We start from the raw sequence: 17,504 nt of genomic DNA, 5'->3' as shown, positions 1-17,504 counted from the left end.
CCGTGACTACCGGAAATTCCAAATAAAACCACTATCTCCCTTAAAAGAAAACTAAAAATTGTCATGATCAGAGTCAATCAGGGTAATGAGACAAAAAGGAGAGAAAGGAAAAACGTTTTGATGTGAAGAAAGAGGCTGTGGTCCTGAAGAAGCCAATCCCGGCCGTTTCCTCGTGCTGCCTTTCCCGGGGTCCGAGGCACTTCAGCAACTAGCCCAGACCAACATCCAACGACATCATCACCACAAAACCCAGGATGGAGGCCCAGGACGCCAGTTTCCCGTTACCACTAGGAGGGAAGGAAAGGAAGAAAAGGAAGACCTTGATGCTCTGCGGGACAGCGTCCCGGCTGAAAGCATCCTCCACAGTGTCCAATTCCGAGAGAAATATGCTACTACCATTAATAGTAATCATAATAATATTGACTTGGGATTAAAAGATACACTACTATTTATAAAATAAACAAGGACCTACTATATAGCACAGCGAACTATACTCGCTATCTTGTAATAACCTATAATGGAAAAGAATCTGAAAAAGAATATCTACCTATCTATCTATCTATCTATCTGTTTATCTATCTATCTATAACTGAATCACTTTCCTGTACCCGTGAAACTAACACAACATTGTAAATTAACTATATACTTCAATGAATAATAAGTATCATTTATTGGGGCTTTACTATATAGATGCCAGGCAAACTGACTAACTCATGTAATACCAAAGGATAAACACATGAAATCAGTACTCTTATTATCCTCATTTTACTGTGGGGAAACTGAGGCATAGAGAAGTAAGTAACTTACTCAAGGTCACCTATCATGGCTCTGCAATCCATGCTTGAATAATAAAAGGCAGCAATGATTTCCTGATTATGTAATCTGACCTTGAATACTAGCCTCAAAATCATTCTTCTATAAAAACCAAAACGAAACAAAGAGAGGAATCCTCCATCCCCAACACGTGGCCTATAGCTAGACAATGAGAACCTGAATGAATAGCTGTGGTCAACATTTAAGAGCTCACTTCTCCCTCATTCCAGCCCCAGAAAAATCTAAAGAGAGAGAGAGAGAGAGAGAGAGAGAGAGAGAGAGAGAGAGAATATAAGAAAATAATAGTCTGTTTCATTGGGGGTGGAGGGTAGGGCACGTATGCCACTGCCTAATATGACCTGGTCTGACTCTCCACCCACCTGCCCGTTATTCCTCTTTTAGTTTCAAAGAACACAGTTGCGGGGCGTTGGGGTGGGGGTGGGGGGTTGAGGATGATCTTGGGAAGGGGCTGGAAGGGGTGGGAGTAAAGAACAGAGTAGCAAGTAAAGACAGGGCAGATCTAGAGGTGGGGGCCAGCCGGGCTGGGACAGAGACAAGGACAGATGGGGGAGGGGAAGCTCTCCCACCTGATGTGGGCTTCGGGGATGATGTCATCCATGATCACATAGACCATGGCGCCGGCAGCAAAGGCCAGAGCATAGGGCAGGATGGGCTCCGCCAGCACCACGGCAAAGGCACCAAAGACCCCGGCCAGAGGCTCCACCATGCCGCTGAGCTGCCCGTACCTAAGGAGAGAACAGAGACACGTCCCGCCGTGGGGAGGGTCAAGCAGACACAGGCATGCTCAGACTGCTGACTCAGCTCTAGAAAAAACGATGCATTGTCTTCCACATCAGATCAGCATGGCAGTGCCAAAGCACTTTGCTGTTCTTTGTTTGTTTTTACACCACCTCTGTCTCCTTTCCCAACTCCCTATTACAGAGTTACAGGAGACACCCCTCCCAGGTTTATTTTAGGGTTTTAAGTTTTCCACGTTGTCCTTTTAAAATAATGACATTACTGAGATATAATTCACATACCAAATGGCACACCCATTTAATGTGTACAGTTCAGTGGTTTTTAGTATATTCACAAGGTTGTGCAACCATTTCACCACCATCTAATTCCAGAACATTTTCATTATCCCGAAAAAGAAACCCCACACCCACTAGCAGCCACTCCCCATTCCTCCCTCCCACCAGCCCCTGGCAACCACTAATCTGCTTTTTGTCTCCAGGGACTTGCCTATTCTGGACATTTTCTATAAACGGAGTCATACAATAGGTGATCCTTTTTACTGGCTTATTTCACTTAGCATCCTGTTTTCTAGGTGCATCCACGTTGTAAAAACTATCAGTCCTTCATTCCTTTGATGACTGCATAATATCCCACTGTGTGGATATACCACATGTTATATACCCATTTACTGGTTGATGACTACATTGTCTTCTGAAGGATAGGACACTTGACTAGGAGTGGTATGGACATTTCCCAAGGACAGCTGTGCCTGGTATCTTTGGGGGTTCCGGCCACAACGGCACCCCTTCTGAAGGAGCTGTACCCACCTACCTCTGCCGACAAGGTGGACCTACCCGGCCATGTATATAGTGAGGGCCTGTCCCCACTACCCTCCATCTTGGATTAAGGTGAGATTTCTCCTTTCAAAAACTCCCTTTATTTGAGCTAGTGAGAGTGGTTTCTATAGGATGAAATCACATGAGCCCTGATTAAAACAGCAGCCCACATGAGCCCTGAGAATTCAGTGCCAGGAGGTAGGCCAGTACCTGAACCCCACGGCTAAGCCCTACCGCCAACAGACTCCTGTACAGGCTGGACACCAACAGACGAGGTGTTGGGACATCTTTCCCACTGTTCCTTGCTGTGGGCACTTGGCAAGATATTACTGGCTCCGAGCCTCGGTCCCTTCATCTGTAAAATGGGGGTGAGAGACAACTTCCCCTCCATTCCTCCCCAGATGACAGGATAGGACTGTGAACTCCCACCTCCCCCCGCTTCTTCCTGGCCAGGAGCAGACGGTGGGCACGGGGGAGACACTGTTTGCACTGTAGCATCCTCCAAGGGGCCACTGCTTCCCGGCTCCGTGCTCACATGCATGGGCCTGCAGACTCTGCAGCTCTTGAGTGTGTCCAGTTAAACAAACACTTTAATCTCAGGGTCTGGACACTGACCACAGATACCCCTCTTCCCCTCCCCTCCTTGCCCCTGGAGTCTCTCCTGTATGAGACGGCAGTCACGGCTTCCGGGCTCATGGAACTCACATTTAAAAAAAATTTCTAGGGCCATGTTGCTCTGCCCTTCCCCCGAAACCTCTATTCCGTAGTCTCCAGCAATGGAGAAAGAGATGACACAGGATGGAACTAAAATGATTTAAGTATATGCAAGAACTTGTAAGTCACAAGGCCCTATAAAATGGAAGGCTTTTTTTTTTTTTTTTTTTTTGCGGTACGCGGGCCTCTCACTGCTGTGGCCTCTCCCGTTGCGGAGCACAGGCTCCGGGCGCGCAGGCTCAGCGGCCATGGCTCACGGGCCCAGATACTCCGCGGCACGTGGGATCTTCCCAGACCGGGGCACGAACCCGCGAACCCTGCATCGGCAGGCGGACTCTCAACCACTGCGGCACCAGGGAAGCCCTGGAAGGCGTTTTTTAATTGTTGTTATGAGCAGCCCTTGAGTGCTCTCAGCGTACATTCTAGAGCGGCGGCTCCTTCAGTAAAGAGGTGTTCTGAGGCTCAGAGTCCTGAGTTGAGGGGCAGAAGAGCCTGCAGCAGCCTTGGCATCACTGCTTGATGAGCTGGCTGGCTGACACTCTGGGCCATGATCCCCTCCTCTGAAACCTGGGGCCTTACCTTACAGGTCACTGAAAAGGTAAAATTAGGGAATAGACTTGAAAGCCCTTTGGGGGCTATGAAAACACGAAGCGTGAGCACCACAGCTTCACCTGCCCAGATGCTGTTGACATAATCCTGGTCTTCACTGTGACCAGGGTCACGGCGGGAGCTAATGTGATGACTCTTGAGGACAGGCTGCAGTGAGTGAGCCTCCTTAGGGCATGGGACATGGAGAGTGGACACAAGGTCTGCCTTGCTTCTCCCCACCGGAGAGAGAGAAAACCCCACCCAGAGTGGGCGTGTCTATCCCTGGAGGGGTTCTGCAAATAGGAAACACGGGCTGAAGGTCAAGAGATGAGTTTCTGGAGGCTTCTCCCAGCTCTGGGGGTGCAGCATTCAACCGGGTTGTTGGTGTTTCCAGGAGCTCCAGACTCACTTCCAGGCCAGAAGAGGCTGCTCTTGCCCGCAGGAGGACTGCTCTGAGCTCCACATCGGACCCAACCCTGGCCTCTGACAGTGGACGTCTGGAGTACTTACCAGAAGGCTCTCCAGGTGGAGAATCCAGCCCCTCGCAGCGGGAGGCTGACAGCAAGGCCCTCTGGGAAATTCTGGATCCCGATTCCAATGGCTAAATTCCTGAAAGACCAAGAAGGCGCGTGAAGGCAGATGTCCAGAATGGAGCAGCCACACGGACGGGGGCCCTGGCCTCTGCCCAGTGCCCTGCTATGGCATCAGAGGCCCCAGTGGATCCCGGTGACAGGTGAGGGAAGGGGAGAGCTCAGGGCATGCGTGCAGGTGAACACGAGGAGGAAGGGGACACGGATCCTCCCTGCTTCACGCTGTCCTTGGTCCCTGGAGATGCTCCATGCTTACGGACCTTACAGCACAGCGGGGAGCACACTGACTGGGTGTCAGGATAACCCGAGTTCTGCCACTTAGCTGCACGACTCTGCACAAATCATCGAACGTCTACACCTTAGATCTTTGTATGTAACGTGCAGGGGGTCACGTGGGGGTACTAACTTCAACCATGAAGGACTGCTGTCCCCCAGGGACCTGATTTCATGCCTATGAAGTCCCTAGCACATATGAGGCGTTCAGCACTCTTGGGGTTCCATTCCCTTAAAGCATAGAGATGGAGAGATCACATGTTGTCCAGAAGCAACTTCAGAAATGGGACAAGGAAGCATGGATGCAGACTCTGATGGGGACACAGATCTGGGTCTGGGCTGGGCTTCCCCACGGGCTCTCTGCATGCTGGTCTGGCACTGACGCTGGACTTCCTGGGGCCCCTGGGGAGCTCACGGTGACCCTCTGCCCTCCTGCCTCTGCAGGACACTTAGGGGCTGGGCTCTATGAATTGGTCACTTGGTCGGAGCCAAGCCTCGAGAGCCTACCTTGCACACAAACCAGGTATTGGAGTACAAGGGAAGGAGAAACAGAAAGAGATGGGAACAAAAGCGATACATGACCCCCCCCAGGGAGGTCCTCAGGCACGCACATAAATTAAGAACCCTCATCCCCCATGCAGCAAATTACCATGACTGAACTGCATGTCCACTGGTAGAGGAAGGAAAGGGAAGATGGGAAGGAAATAGGGTCAGTCTGAAGGCAACAGGAAGGCAGTTTTAGGGTATCTCCCAAGACGAGATTCTACCTTGGCTGGACAGGTCCACGAGGACTCACCTGGTCACTAAGGATCTCAAGGGCATGACATGTGGCTGCCACTTGGCAAGCCATGCTGGAATGTGGCCTGAGGGAGTTGTGGATGGATTGGATAGAAAAGGGAAACTCCACTGTCACTTGGCTTTCCGGTCAATTTGCTCACGTCCGTCTACCTTGCTGCCAACAGGAATCCGCCCATCAGCTCTGGACAGCGGCCAGGGAGTGCTGTCGACCAGCAGCCGGCTCCACCCTGGCCTCCTTGCCCACTCACCTACCCCACGATCCTGGGACAGGGACACACTTCCATTCGGCCACAGGCTCCTGTTCTACTTCCAGCAGAGAATACCTACGATAATCCCCAGTGTTTAAGATTTCATCTCCTTTTTGTTTGAGGGCCTGAAACTCAGCCTGTGTTTTCTTTTATTCCCCCAACTCACGCATGCATCCTTCATACGGGACTCATAGCTCCAGACATCTTGGGAGGAGGGAGCCTCCACCTTGGAGCTGCCAGGTCAAGGAGACTCTCAGGAAGATCCTGACCCTTCCAGAATCTTGGACTTACATTAAATCTTGCACGGGCTTCCTTTAATCAACTCTCATCCTGTCCCTTCTGGACAACTTCATGATGCTTCCCCTGAACATCCACCCACCAGCGCATCAAAGTGACGATGAGCATCTGAAAAATTATTATTAGTCTTTTGATAAAGGAACTGTTCTGGTGGCTTAGGGCTGACAGGGTCATTGAGCGTGTCCCCCCAAAGCCAGGCCAAACTCTTCATAAGATGAAGTGGGCAGACAGGAAGACACCCCAGCTGGCACGTCCACAAAGGGCCCCTGGTGGTACCGCTCAGTGGGCGCTGACCTTCCCCTGCAAGGTTACGGGCATCCTTGCCTACATTACCTAAGGCAGCTCTCTCCTTTTACTTCTTAGAGAGGAAGGGGTGCAGATATGCTCTGACCTCATCCCAGGAGCCAGAGGACAGCAAACAGCGCCAGTAAGTAAATATTTTAGGCTTTGAGGGCCATCGGGTCTCTGTTGCAACTATTCAACTCTGTCACTGCAGTGGGAGAGCAGCCAATATGTAAAGAAAAGTGCATGGCTGAGTTCCAATAAAACTTTATTTATAAAAGCAGGTCGGGGGCCGGATTAGGCCCACGGGCTGCAGAGTTGGCAGACTCCTGCCCTAATGCCTGAGGGGTACAGAAAGATCCGACAAGACAGAACCACAACTCTGGGCCATGAGCCCCCCGTACCGCCCCGAGGTCCCTGCCGCCTGGCACACAGTAGTTAAAGTTTGGGCTTTGCAGTTCGTCTTCTCGTGTTCGACTCCTGGGCCCACGATATGTTGGCTGTGCTACCTTCCATTCCCCCTGCTGTGAAATTCAAAGAACAATACAACCCCCGGCATCCCAGGGTTGCCAGGATGATGCCCTGGGACGGGCCCTCTAAAGCCCTTGGCACACAGGAGCGGGCGTGTCCTGAGGACCTAATCAAAGTCTACTGTGGGGTGGAGGTGAGCGTTATCACTAAGGTTCCAGTGTGAGCTGATGACAGGAGGGGTGACAGAGAATGGGACTGTAGGACAGTCAGAGTCAACAAGAGAACTGACTCAGCTTCAGGAAGCAGGGCTGGGCCAGGGTGGGGCTGAACCCTTTCCAGCTGGGAGGTCTTTCCAAGAACTCACAGGTCCCCTCTCCGAGACAGGCTGAGTACTTGCCGCCCCGAGTCACGACTCATGCCCTTGCAAAGTGCTGCGTCAGATAGATCTGACTTTGGCCCACCTGTGCTTACATCCCCACCAGCACTCGTTCATTTGTTCTTGCTGACACTTCTGTGAGACATTTACACCCCTTGTAAGGTTGGACAGGTCAAGTGTACCTCCTTGGAGGGCCGCTGTGAACGTGAAGGTCTTTCTGATAAGGGGCTCCTGCATGCTGCTGGCCAGTCTGTTCGCGGGGCACAGAAACTCCCAGGAGCCCCGGACTCATGATTGCCCTGGGCGGGCATCCTTCCCCTGGTCACCTCCAGGGTCCATCCCCGCTGAGACCCGGGAAGTGCCCAGAGCTGGATCCTCCCCTTGACACAGAAGGGACATGAGCTGCTGGGAGGGCTTACGAGGCACTTTGATGAGCTTGGACTTGACTGTCCTGCTGCCTTTCTGAGTATGGGCGTCCTCAGTGGATGACGAGCCTAGAGGGTCGCCCCTGGGTGACCCTTGAGGTTTTGTCCAAGGCATAAGTACCGCTGCCAGGTGAGGGCTGGGAGTGAACCCTGGCCCACACCTTCTCCACGGCAGCCCAGATCTGCCCCGATTTCACAGGAGACGACGAGAGTAGGAGAAATTAGACAGGGTCCAGAGAGAAATCTGGCTTGTGATTTTTAGGCAAAAGCTACTGTTCTGCTCCTTTGCTTTTTAAACAGGCAGGTGTGCAAGGCGGTGAGCCCTGCTGGCCAGCTAGGCTTCCTCCCTTTTGAGTCCCTAACCATCACTCCCCAGCCAGTCTAAAGGGCAGGGTAAAAGCGTCAAGAGTGTCCTTTCTTGCCTCAAAAGGCCCGAGAACAAACACCTCTGTTGTCGGGGTGGTGGGGGGGATGAGAGCCGGCCTCGGCGGGTGGGGCTGGGGGCTGGTTTGGGGATCAGAGTCAAGGGTCTCGCCTCTTCTCACCTCCTGGGTCCCGGGTCTAGGAATCCAAACCCAGCTTTGGGTCACTTTGTCCAGCCTCACTCAAGTTACAGGACCCTGACAAGCATATGCTCCCACCAGCCCTGGGCAGGAACACAGCCTCTTCTAGAGACTTCCGCTGTCACTTTCATAGCCCAAGTTGACCCTGGGCTCCTATTCCAGGAGTGGGGAGCCTCTGAAATCTATTTCCGGTGATGGAGTGAACCTTAAGGGCGAATCCTTGCCAATGTTCCACTAGCCCCTGCCCTACCTTCTCGGACCAACCCTCACAGCGGCGCCTTTCTCCTCCAAACCTTTTCACTATCTCTTCACTGCCCCCCAAATGGTTAAGTGGATCCAACCAGCTCCTTGACCTTTTGCAAAGGTCCAAGGTTTCTTTCAACGAGGAAGGTCAAGGTGTCTGTCCAGGTCTTACATCACTCGTCTGACAGCACTGTGCAGCTGGCTCACTGTCCAAAGCCATTGCCTGCCCCCTGTGTCCACAGGCAGGCACACGACTCACCCCAGACCTAACCGGGGAGGGAGCTGCCGCCCCGTGTCGCCAGTGCGTCGGAGGTGGGGTCCCCCGTTCAAAGTCCTTGCCATGACTTGGGACTGACGGCAGCCATCCGCTGGGCGGGCTCTGGAACCTCCTTGCATCCCGCCCGGGAGCCGCCATCCTGATAAGCAGCACAGAAACCCCATTCTTCTATGCCTGGTGAGCCACGTCCCCTGGGCCCTGCCCCGGCTCTGGCACGGGGCTGCCAGCCCAGCCAGGTACCACACCCTCGGGATCCTGCCAGCCAGCCTTTCTCAGCAGGGCGTCGCCTCGCTGGGCGACCGTGGAATCTCTCCTGAGTGCACCTGGGCTCCTCCAGCCCACAGCAAGGGCTGGACTGCAGCTTCTCTGCCCTTCCCACCTTCGTATATGTCCCTTCTGCACACGCACACCGGTGCGTCGCGTTCCCTTGGCCTCCGTGTGCTCTGCATCTGTTGGGGGCTGAGCCCCACGGAAGGGCTCAGTCCCCTCCACACCCTCTATTCTGCTCTCCCACTTGCATCAGCTCAGGAAATCGAATGAAACCCCCTGGGTATTCTGATGAGCTGTGGTGTCAGGCAGCCGGTCTGCAGGTTTTAGGAATGTGATGACCGCACTGAGGACCACTGGCCTAAGGAGTCATCAAAGGGGTTGAGGATGAGGGCGGTGGCCACACCCACCTCCAACTCAGGAGCTCCTGCCCTGCTACCTGACACCCACCAAAGGAGCATCCCAGGGCCGGCCCCTGTTGGGAGCCGAGGACACCAGCAGCCACTTGTGACTGAGTCAGGTGGCCTGCAGACTAGGTCGGGGCGCTGGAGGGGATCCTGGGAAACCGCAGGAGCATCAAAGTGGAGGGTGACTGGGGACACAGGACATACCAACAAAAGTGATAGCGGGGTAACGGCCCGTGTGTCCAGGTGCGAAGCGGCAGCAGTGAGGCCGGGCTCAGGGGGGCAGGGCTGGTCCCTCGGAAGCCCGAGCTCAGAGCTGACTCAGGAGCAGGGGGGGCCTAGACTGGCTGCCAGGGGTGGGCGCGCAGCCTCCACGGGCGCTGGGCGTGCCGGACGCTCCAGGCGCGCTCACTCCCTCCTGTGCTCCCCCCGTGGCCTCCACGCCTACGGACACCCTGCCCCTGCCGGCATCCCCTGGGCATGGGGCTTGCTGGGCTCTCCCGTCCATCATTTACACTTGGGAAGGGAAAGCCCAAATGAGAGGCTTCTTTTCCAGGATGGGCTATGAAGATTCCAAACAGGATTCAGAAGCAACAGGAACAAAGACGCAGACGTACAGGATGGACTTGAGGACACGCGGAGGGGGAAGGGGAAGCTGGGACGAAGTGAGAGAGTGGCGTGGACATATATACACTACCAAACGTAAAATAGCTAGCTAGTGGGAAGCAGCCGCATAGCACAGGCCATCAGCTCGGTGCTTTGTGACCACCTAGAGGGGTGGGATAGGGAGTGTGGGAGGGAGGGAGACGCAAGAGGGAGGGGATATGGGGACATATGTATACATACAGCTGATTCACTGTGTTATACAGCAGAAACTAACACACCATTGTAAAGCAATTATACTCCAATAAAACTGTTTACAAGTGGACAGAGGCAGAGGTGCTTTTTTTTGTTTGTTTGTTTTAACAAGACAATTAGAAGCTAGTCCACAAAATACTCAGGGCCTCATTGGCAGCTGAAAATAAAGAGGTGACTGGGGAGGGTGTGGCTTAGCCCCACACTAGCCCCCAGGCTCCTTCTCGTACAGCAGAAAACTGTTTAAAAAAAAAAAAAAAAAGCAACAGGAGGAGCCCAAACCCTGGCCCTTCGGAAGACACGAGGCCCCTGCTTTCTGGGTTTGTTCTTGCGGGCAGGAGAGCAAAGACACCGTGACCAGTCCGGACCTCAGCAAGTCAGTGGCAGGGAGAGGGAAGTGGGGACGAAGGGTTCTTTAAGAAAGAAACCACAGGCTGTCCCTGACAGGGTCCCTGCCCTTTGGTGACAAGTCAAGCTCCACGGTGACCTGCTCCCCGGGACTTAAGGGAGCAACAAGGGAGGGGATCCTGCAAGAAGGGCTGGGAAAGGCCAGGAAAGGCTTGTCTATGGGAGAACGGGGCCGGGGCGGGGGCGGTGGGGAGAGCAAGTGGAGGGGAAAGAGGGGAAGGAGGAGGGAGGGTTAAGGGCAGGGGTCATATGGGGCAGTGGTGGGGGGTGATGGCTCCTGGGCGCTGGGCTGCAGGTGCAGGGGCTCTGGGTAGGTGAGCCCAGGGTCTGTCCAGAAGGGTTACCTCTGCAGAGGAGCTGGATTTGGCTTGGACTGTTCACACTTCTCTTTTCCTCTCCCTTGAGAACCTGAATTTTCTAGGAGGCGCAGACCCAGTCCAGCTGTTTTTAAAGTTCATTTCCTACGAGTTTCTTTTTTCTTTTTACATGAAAAAGATGCGAGAGAGAATGGCAGGAAGGAAGAAGACAAAACCTCACTCTCTTCTGACACGGGGGAGGGCTGAGCAGCCACGGCTTCCCCAACCTCACAGCTCCCCGGCCACAGCGCAAGCAAATGTGTGGAAGTCACAACTCCCTGACTGCAATCTGAGCTTTGTGATGGTAACTGGGGTGCCCAACTGCCCCGGTTTCCTGGGACACTGGACGTTCGGTGCTGAAACGGGGGATGTCCGGGGCCAACTGGGATGAGGTCGGTCATCCTTGGAAGCCCCCAGAAGCCTGCTGGGTGGCAGAGGCAAACTTGGGTGAGAATTTTAATTTGCCGCAGAGGATGTGCACACAGTCTTGGAAGCTGAGCAGATGATGTTTTGTTGTTGTTGTTTTTCACTATCCAACGCTTCTGATGGTCTAACGCACGTTCCAACCGCTCCGGGACCCCTCAGATACATCTCCCTCCAACCCTCAGCAGCCTCAAGAGCGTCAGGCCGGTCCACAATGAGTGTGGCCCTCTGTCTCCAGCCCAGGCCCGAGCTGGCCGGGCATGGCAGGGGCAGGAGAGGTTGGCCTCCCTGCAGTGACAAGCAGCAGGCACTTTGCTCTCCGTCTGGGGTAGGGACACAAGGGGACTGGTCAGCCTGCTTGGGGCTAGAAGGCAGCTGGAAACCCCGGGGCTGGGGGCACCTGGAGGGGGCAGGGAAGGCGCGGGGCTCACCTCCAGGTACTGACTCTCTGTAGACAGAGTGGGCTGGGCCCATGGGGGGGTGCCAAGGAGGCGCAGGCGGGGCGGTGGGTGCTCACGCCCCAGTCTGGATGCAAGGGCACAAGCCAGAGCCCCAGGGTGCCCCTCCACTGCCTCTCGTATTCCTTGCTCTCCCAGCCCGTGGGGGCAGATGGCCAGGGCCTCTGAGGTGCAATGCTGGTCCTCCGGGCTGCCAGCTTGGGCGGGGTGGTGCTACCCACCCTCACCTTCAGACACCAGTCTTCCCAAGAGGTGGGCGACAGGAAGGAAGGCCGTCCCAGTGGGCAGGTGCTTCTGCTTTTTCTTAGAGGCCTGACCCCCTTTCCCTCCAGGGGCTGCCTTCCCAGCTCCTGCCCCACCTCAGAGTTAAAAGTCCCCCAGGCTACGGGGGCCTTCCGAGTCCCCTTGTTCAACACCTTCTTTGTTAGCAGAAAACAAAAGCACAGAGAAGTTCAAGGTCTTTGCAGGCAGTGTGACTTGCCTGCATCCCCAGGTGCGCTGCTGAGACCCAGCGCGTCGCGTCGGCTTTGACTTTGTAAATCGGGCATAAACTGCCCCATTTTCAGGGCTCCTCTGTGGATGGGGGATAGTCTCTGTGAAGTGCCGGGCAGAGCTCACAGTCCAGAGTGGACGCTCCTTAAATGGCAGCTTGCGTGAAAACTGCCCGAGGCTCCTGAATGAGCCGGACACTCAGGTCCCTAGGTCCCCGCAGCCTGGTGGCCTTTCCGACCTCACACAAATTTCTCCTCCAACTCCTGCTTCTCACCCTTCCAGATTCTGTGACCTCCGGGTCAGAACCAAGGCTGGCAATAGCAGCTGGCGGCCAGGGGTGATCCTCTCCTCAGGAGTGACCCCAGAATCCAGCACTGAGCCCCAGCCATGTGTGAGAGCTCACGCGGCACACGAAGATGTTGGGAAGGGCCCCCACCTTCAAGGGGTTTACAACCTAATAGCGGGTGAAGAAACCCACCTACAAATGACTACAGGACAGCACAGAGCTTGCCAAAGGCCATAAGAGAAGCACAGAGCCTACAGGGAGGAAGGTGATCCGGGAATCCTTCCTGGAGAAGGTGGCACTCAAGATGGACTTTGAAGGGTGGGGAGCCTTTCGATAGCTAGAGAGAGATGGGGAGATGCTTCTGCTACAGGAAGAAGTGACGATGGAAGCAGCAGTGTGAGATGCTAGGGCAGGGCAGTCCAGGCCTGCCCTTCTCTCCCCTTCCCCAATTTAAAGCCAACGCACAAACAAGAGCAGAAAATGCTTTGGAGTCAAAGCCCATCTCTCCTTGGCATCATCTTCTAAGAATCTTTCCTGTGCACAGCTGAGTCTGCCGGCTTTTCAGGACAAGTGCTAAGTGCCCCAGCTCCACCCCAGGGGTCTCTGCAAGGCCAAGTATGAGGTTGCAACCCAGGAGTCTACACCCATCTTTGGAGACCGACCCCTGTGCTGAATGAGACCCTTGAAGGGGGTTCCCTTGAAATCCATGCCTTAGCCGTCTCCACTCAAGCCTTTCACTTAAGAATGTCTCCAGGGGACATCCCTGGCGGCCCAGCGGTTAAGAACCCGCGCTTCCACTGCAGGGGGCATGGGTTCGATCCCTGGTCGGGGAACTAAGATGCCACACAGAAAAAAAAAAAAAAAAAAAAAAAAAAAAGAATGTATGTCTCGGGCCTTGAGCTCGGGGAAAGCTTTCAGCGAGGGTCGGCAGCAGCACAAAGCCTGTGCTGGGAGCAGCACAGATCCCACTGCAACAACCTGCGGCGGAAACCAGCTTCTCTTTTGTTACCGCGCCCGTCAGAGGGAGACTAAGGTCCTCCGGCTGGAATAAGAGTGATGATAATCATGTCTGCCGTTTACGGAGTGTGACTAAGTTTCAGGCGTGGTTGCAAGCATTTTACATGTAGCAACACGCCTCACCCCTCACCCACCACCTCCTAAGTGTTTCTTACCATCATTATCCCCATTTTACAGATGGGGAAAGTGATGCACAAGGTTCAGCGACTTGTCTCCAGGGCTACCCAGCTGGGAAGTGACAGAGGGTCCTCTTAAGCACTATTCTATAAGCCTCGGGTCCTCTGGGCCTCACACGGACCCATCAAAGCATCGTGGACACAGACGGTTACCTGGGCTCAAAGCCCCAGCAGAGAACCAGGTGCTGCCTCATACCTGCTGGACCAGTGAGCTGAGGCTCTGGCCCACTCTGGTAGACAGGAGAGAAGGCCAGGTGGGGCAGATGTTAAGAAGTGGCCTCCAGGGTTAATGGGGTCAGAACATCCTACCTACAGCAGGCTTCTTGACATTGCCACTGTTGACATTTTGGACCAGTTCATTCTTTTGTGAGGGCCCGTCTTGTGCATTGTAGGATGTCTAGCAGCATCCCTGGCCTCTACTCACTAGATGCCAGTAGCATCCTGCTAGCGGGGACAACCAAAAACATCTCCAGACATTGCAAAATGTCCCCTGGTTAAGAACAACTGACCCAGAGTAAGCAAGAGTTTAGGTGAACTTGCTTCTGCAGCAAATATCTGAACACCAGAAACTGCTCAGACTGAACAAGAAAAACATCTGACCTTGTGCATCTTATTTGAGAATTTCTAGGCTCAGTGGAGTCGAGTCTTCTAGGGAGCTTAGCTCAAGCAAGACAGATTCCTGGGATTCAAGGTAAAAACAACACCTGAGAACCACCAGGCCTCTGCTCCCTTGTTCCAAAGGCAGTAGCTTCAGAAACTCAATGTTGCACAATTCTGGGGGCACACTGTGTTCCCGGTGAATGGCACCCCCTGGAGATGTGCAGTGAGACATTCCTGCTGGAACCCCAAGCACAGATTATGCTCAGTGTAGGGGTTAGTTCTGGGGTTGGAGGTGAGGCGTCCCGGGGAGGTGGTAGAGAGAGTCCTGGTTTTCTCTGAAAATTGGCAAGTGAGCGTCCTTGCAACCCACAGCCTGGCTCTCCAGGCTACGTTCTCTGGCCGGCTGAGTGTGAAAGGAGCTCGGCGTATTCCTGACAAGACCTGCTTCACCTCGGCTTTCAGATCCTCCCATGAGCCATGAGCGTGTGTGTTCTTGCGTGGCAGGCCCTTAAATACTGTTTTGATTGTTATCATCCTGCCATGAAAGGCCTGATTGTTCAGGCTCTGCGGTGACATCACCGGCTTCCCACTCGAGCAGATTGTTGAGGTGTTTGATGAGCGTGCAGGTGGGAAGGGGCTGGGTGCTCCCCGCAGGGCTGCCCGGCACTACCTGCTCAGTGGAGCTGGCTTAGCACGCAAGGGATCTTCCCCCACCCCTTCTTTCTGTTCTGGGAGGCTTACTGCCACAGGCTGGCAAGATGAGATAACCCATGGGTTCCCTTCAAGTCCGCCGCCCTCCCCAACGTGGGCGGGGAGCAGCCCCAGGAAGTCAAGCCACAAGGCAGGGTGGTGTCTGCGGGTGATTCAGGCCACCTCTGTGCACTTCTCCTTGTCAGAAAGCAGAGAAGCCTACAGACAGCTAGGGGATCTCTAGGTCCCCGAGGGATGCCCTGGGGACCTTTACCTGCTAAGTATCCCAGCAAGTAAGTGAAGCCTATGCACAGGCCAGGTGTGAGGCTGCCTTACGTGATGTGAAAAGCACCCAGGGGTACATACCCAAGAGCAATATGCTTATATATTCACTCAAAGACATGTATTAGGAGGTTCACAGCAGAGCCCTATCCATAATGGCCCCAAACTGGACATGAAGCAAACGCCCGTCCAAGACAGAATCAATCAATAAATTGTGTTCCGTTCCCACAATGGAATACGGTGTACAGCAGTGAGAATAAACAATCTCCAGTGCCATGCTACAGGACGAAGCATCTTAGAGATAGAATTTTGACTGAAAGAAGCTAGACACAAAACAGTAAAATGCTCTGTGATTCTATTTACAGAAAGTCTCTAAACAGGCAAAACTAAGCTGTGCTTTCTCATCCGTGAATTGATATGAGGTGCCGGTGGCCGAGAGCAACGATTTTTTTGGTTAATTCTCCCTAATATACTTGGAATTTTATTTTATTATTATTCAGCCAACTGCTTCAGGAGAGAACCAAGAAAAGTCCATTTGTATACAAATCACTAACCCTGCTAGAAAATAAACCCAGCATGGTATACTTATCAGAAATAATTAAACTTTAACTCTTTTTATAGTCAGGTCAAGAAATATCACTCTTGGGACTTCCCTGGTGGTGCAGTGGTTAAGAATCTACCCGCCAATGCAGGGGACACAGGTTCGAGCCCTGGTCCAGGAAGATCCTACATGCTGCGGAGCAACTAAGCCCATGCGCCACAACTACTGAGCCCACGTGCCACAACTACTGAAGCCCGCACACCTAGAGCCCGTGCTCCGCAACAAGAGAAGTCCCCGCACTGCAACAAAGACCCAACGCGGCCAAACAAAAGTAATAAATAAATGAATAAATTTTTTAAAAATCTATTAAAAAAAAGAAATATCACTCTTATTTTAAAAACAATGCATTTGAGCAAAATATAGGGACTCTAGAATAAAGGCAGGAATTCAAGTCCTGGGTGGGGGTCAGACTTTTGGGAAGAGCATAACCTCCTTTTAATAAAGGTGTCTTATTGAGGCTGAATGTACGGGCAGAGAAGAGCACACATTATAAGTGGCCGGCTTGATGTCTTTTCAGAAACTTGCTGAATTTCATGAAACCCACACCCAGATCAAGAAACGGGACAGTACCAGCACCCAAGAGCCCCTGAGCCCTGGGCTTCCCGCTCCGCGCTGGCCTGGCCCCAAGAGAAGTCATGACCCTCACCTCTCACCCGCGAAGCTCAGTGGGGCCTGCTTTTGAACTTCACATCAAGAGTTTAGGCGGCCGTATAAGACCCCAGTCGACGGTTATCTGGGGGTTTGGATACAGGGCTTTGCATTCTCATCTCCCGTGAACTTGGCACGTCGGTAGTCTCCTTAGGCCGTAGGCTCGGACCTCTGTACAGGCGCACCTCGTTTTCTGGTGCTTCGCAGATATTGCGCTTTTTTTACAGATTAAAGGTTTGTGGTGACCCTGCACCGAGCAAGTCTATGGCGTCGTTTTCCCAACAGCATTTGCTCACTTGGTGTCTTTGTGTCTCATTTTGGCAATTCTCGCAAATGCTTCAAACTTGTTCATGGTTACTACATTTGGCATGGTGATCCGTATGTAACATCTTGGATGCTACCACTGTAATTTTTTGTTTTATATTTTTTTAATTCAAGTATGTACATTGTTTCCTTAGATATCATGCTCTCCCACAACTAACAGACTGGCAGCGGAGTGTAAACATCACTTTGACACGCACTGGGAACCCCCCAAAATTCATGTGACTCGCTTTGTGGCAGGGGTCTGGTGTCTCTGAGGTGTGCCTGTATAGGGTATTTCCTCAGGATACCTAAGTTCGTCCCTCTGCTTTCTTATTCACTGAACGCTGCAATCAAGTCCAGATCAACATTTTAGGGGAGGGCTTGGGACTAAAACATTTCTTTCTCCAGCACGCGAAATACCATTGCAAACCACTAAAACATTTTCCAGCATTTTGGCACTTTCTTCTAAAGGGCGTTTTAAAGTGCCTTTATAAGCATTTATTATTACTTTCACTTAGGAGGTTTAAGTTCATTCTCCATTTTGTACACGTAGGAATCAAGGCCTGGAAAGGGTGAGTGATAAACCTGAGAACACAGCCTGGGTCACTGCAGTCGGGGAAACGGTGCTGGACTCCAAGCCCTTTCCCACACCTCCTCTCTCAGGGAGTAACAGTAAACGTGGCCAGTGAGCCAGGTGGGACCCCCC

At 53.1% G+C, this 17,504-nt stretch overlaps 1 protein-coding gene across 2 annotated transcripts in view; it reads right to left on the bottom strand.

The window, feature by feature from the left end:
* Window positions 1-208: 208 nt before the first annotated feature.
* SLC39A11 (solute carrier family 39 member 11) overlaps window positions 209-17,504 on the bottom strand; it is a 329,009-nt gene continuing 311,713 nt past the window's right edge. For both annotated transcript variants that reach the window (XM_007454394.1, XM_007454395.1), the window contains exons 6-8: window positions 4,200-4,298; window positions 1,401-1,559; window positions 209-287 (exon numbers count right to left, since the gene is read on the bottom strand). In XM_007454394.1, coding sequence (XP_007454456.1) covers window positions 209-287; window positions 1,401-1,559; window positions 4,200-4,298 — 337 coding nt within the window. The remainder of the gene's footprint in view (window positions 288-1,400; window positions 1,560-4,199; window positions 4,299-17,504) is intronic.

This window comes from Lipotes vexillifer, unplaced genomic scaffold (genome assembly GCF_000442215.2).
Source record: "Lipotes vexillifer unplaced genomic scaffold, Lipotes_vexillifer_v1.1 scaffold518, whole genome shotgun sequence".
Classification (NCBI taxonomy): Eukaryota; Metazoa; Chordata; class Mammalia; order Artiodactyla; family Lipotidae; genus Lipotes; species Lipotes vexillifer.
Note: the sequence above shows the minus strand (reverse complement) of the source record. Positions and strands in the feature narration are given on the sequence as shown.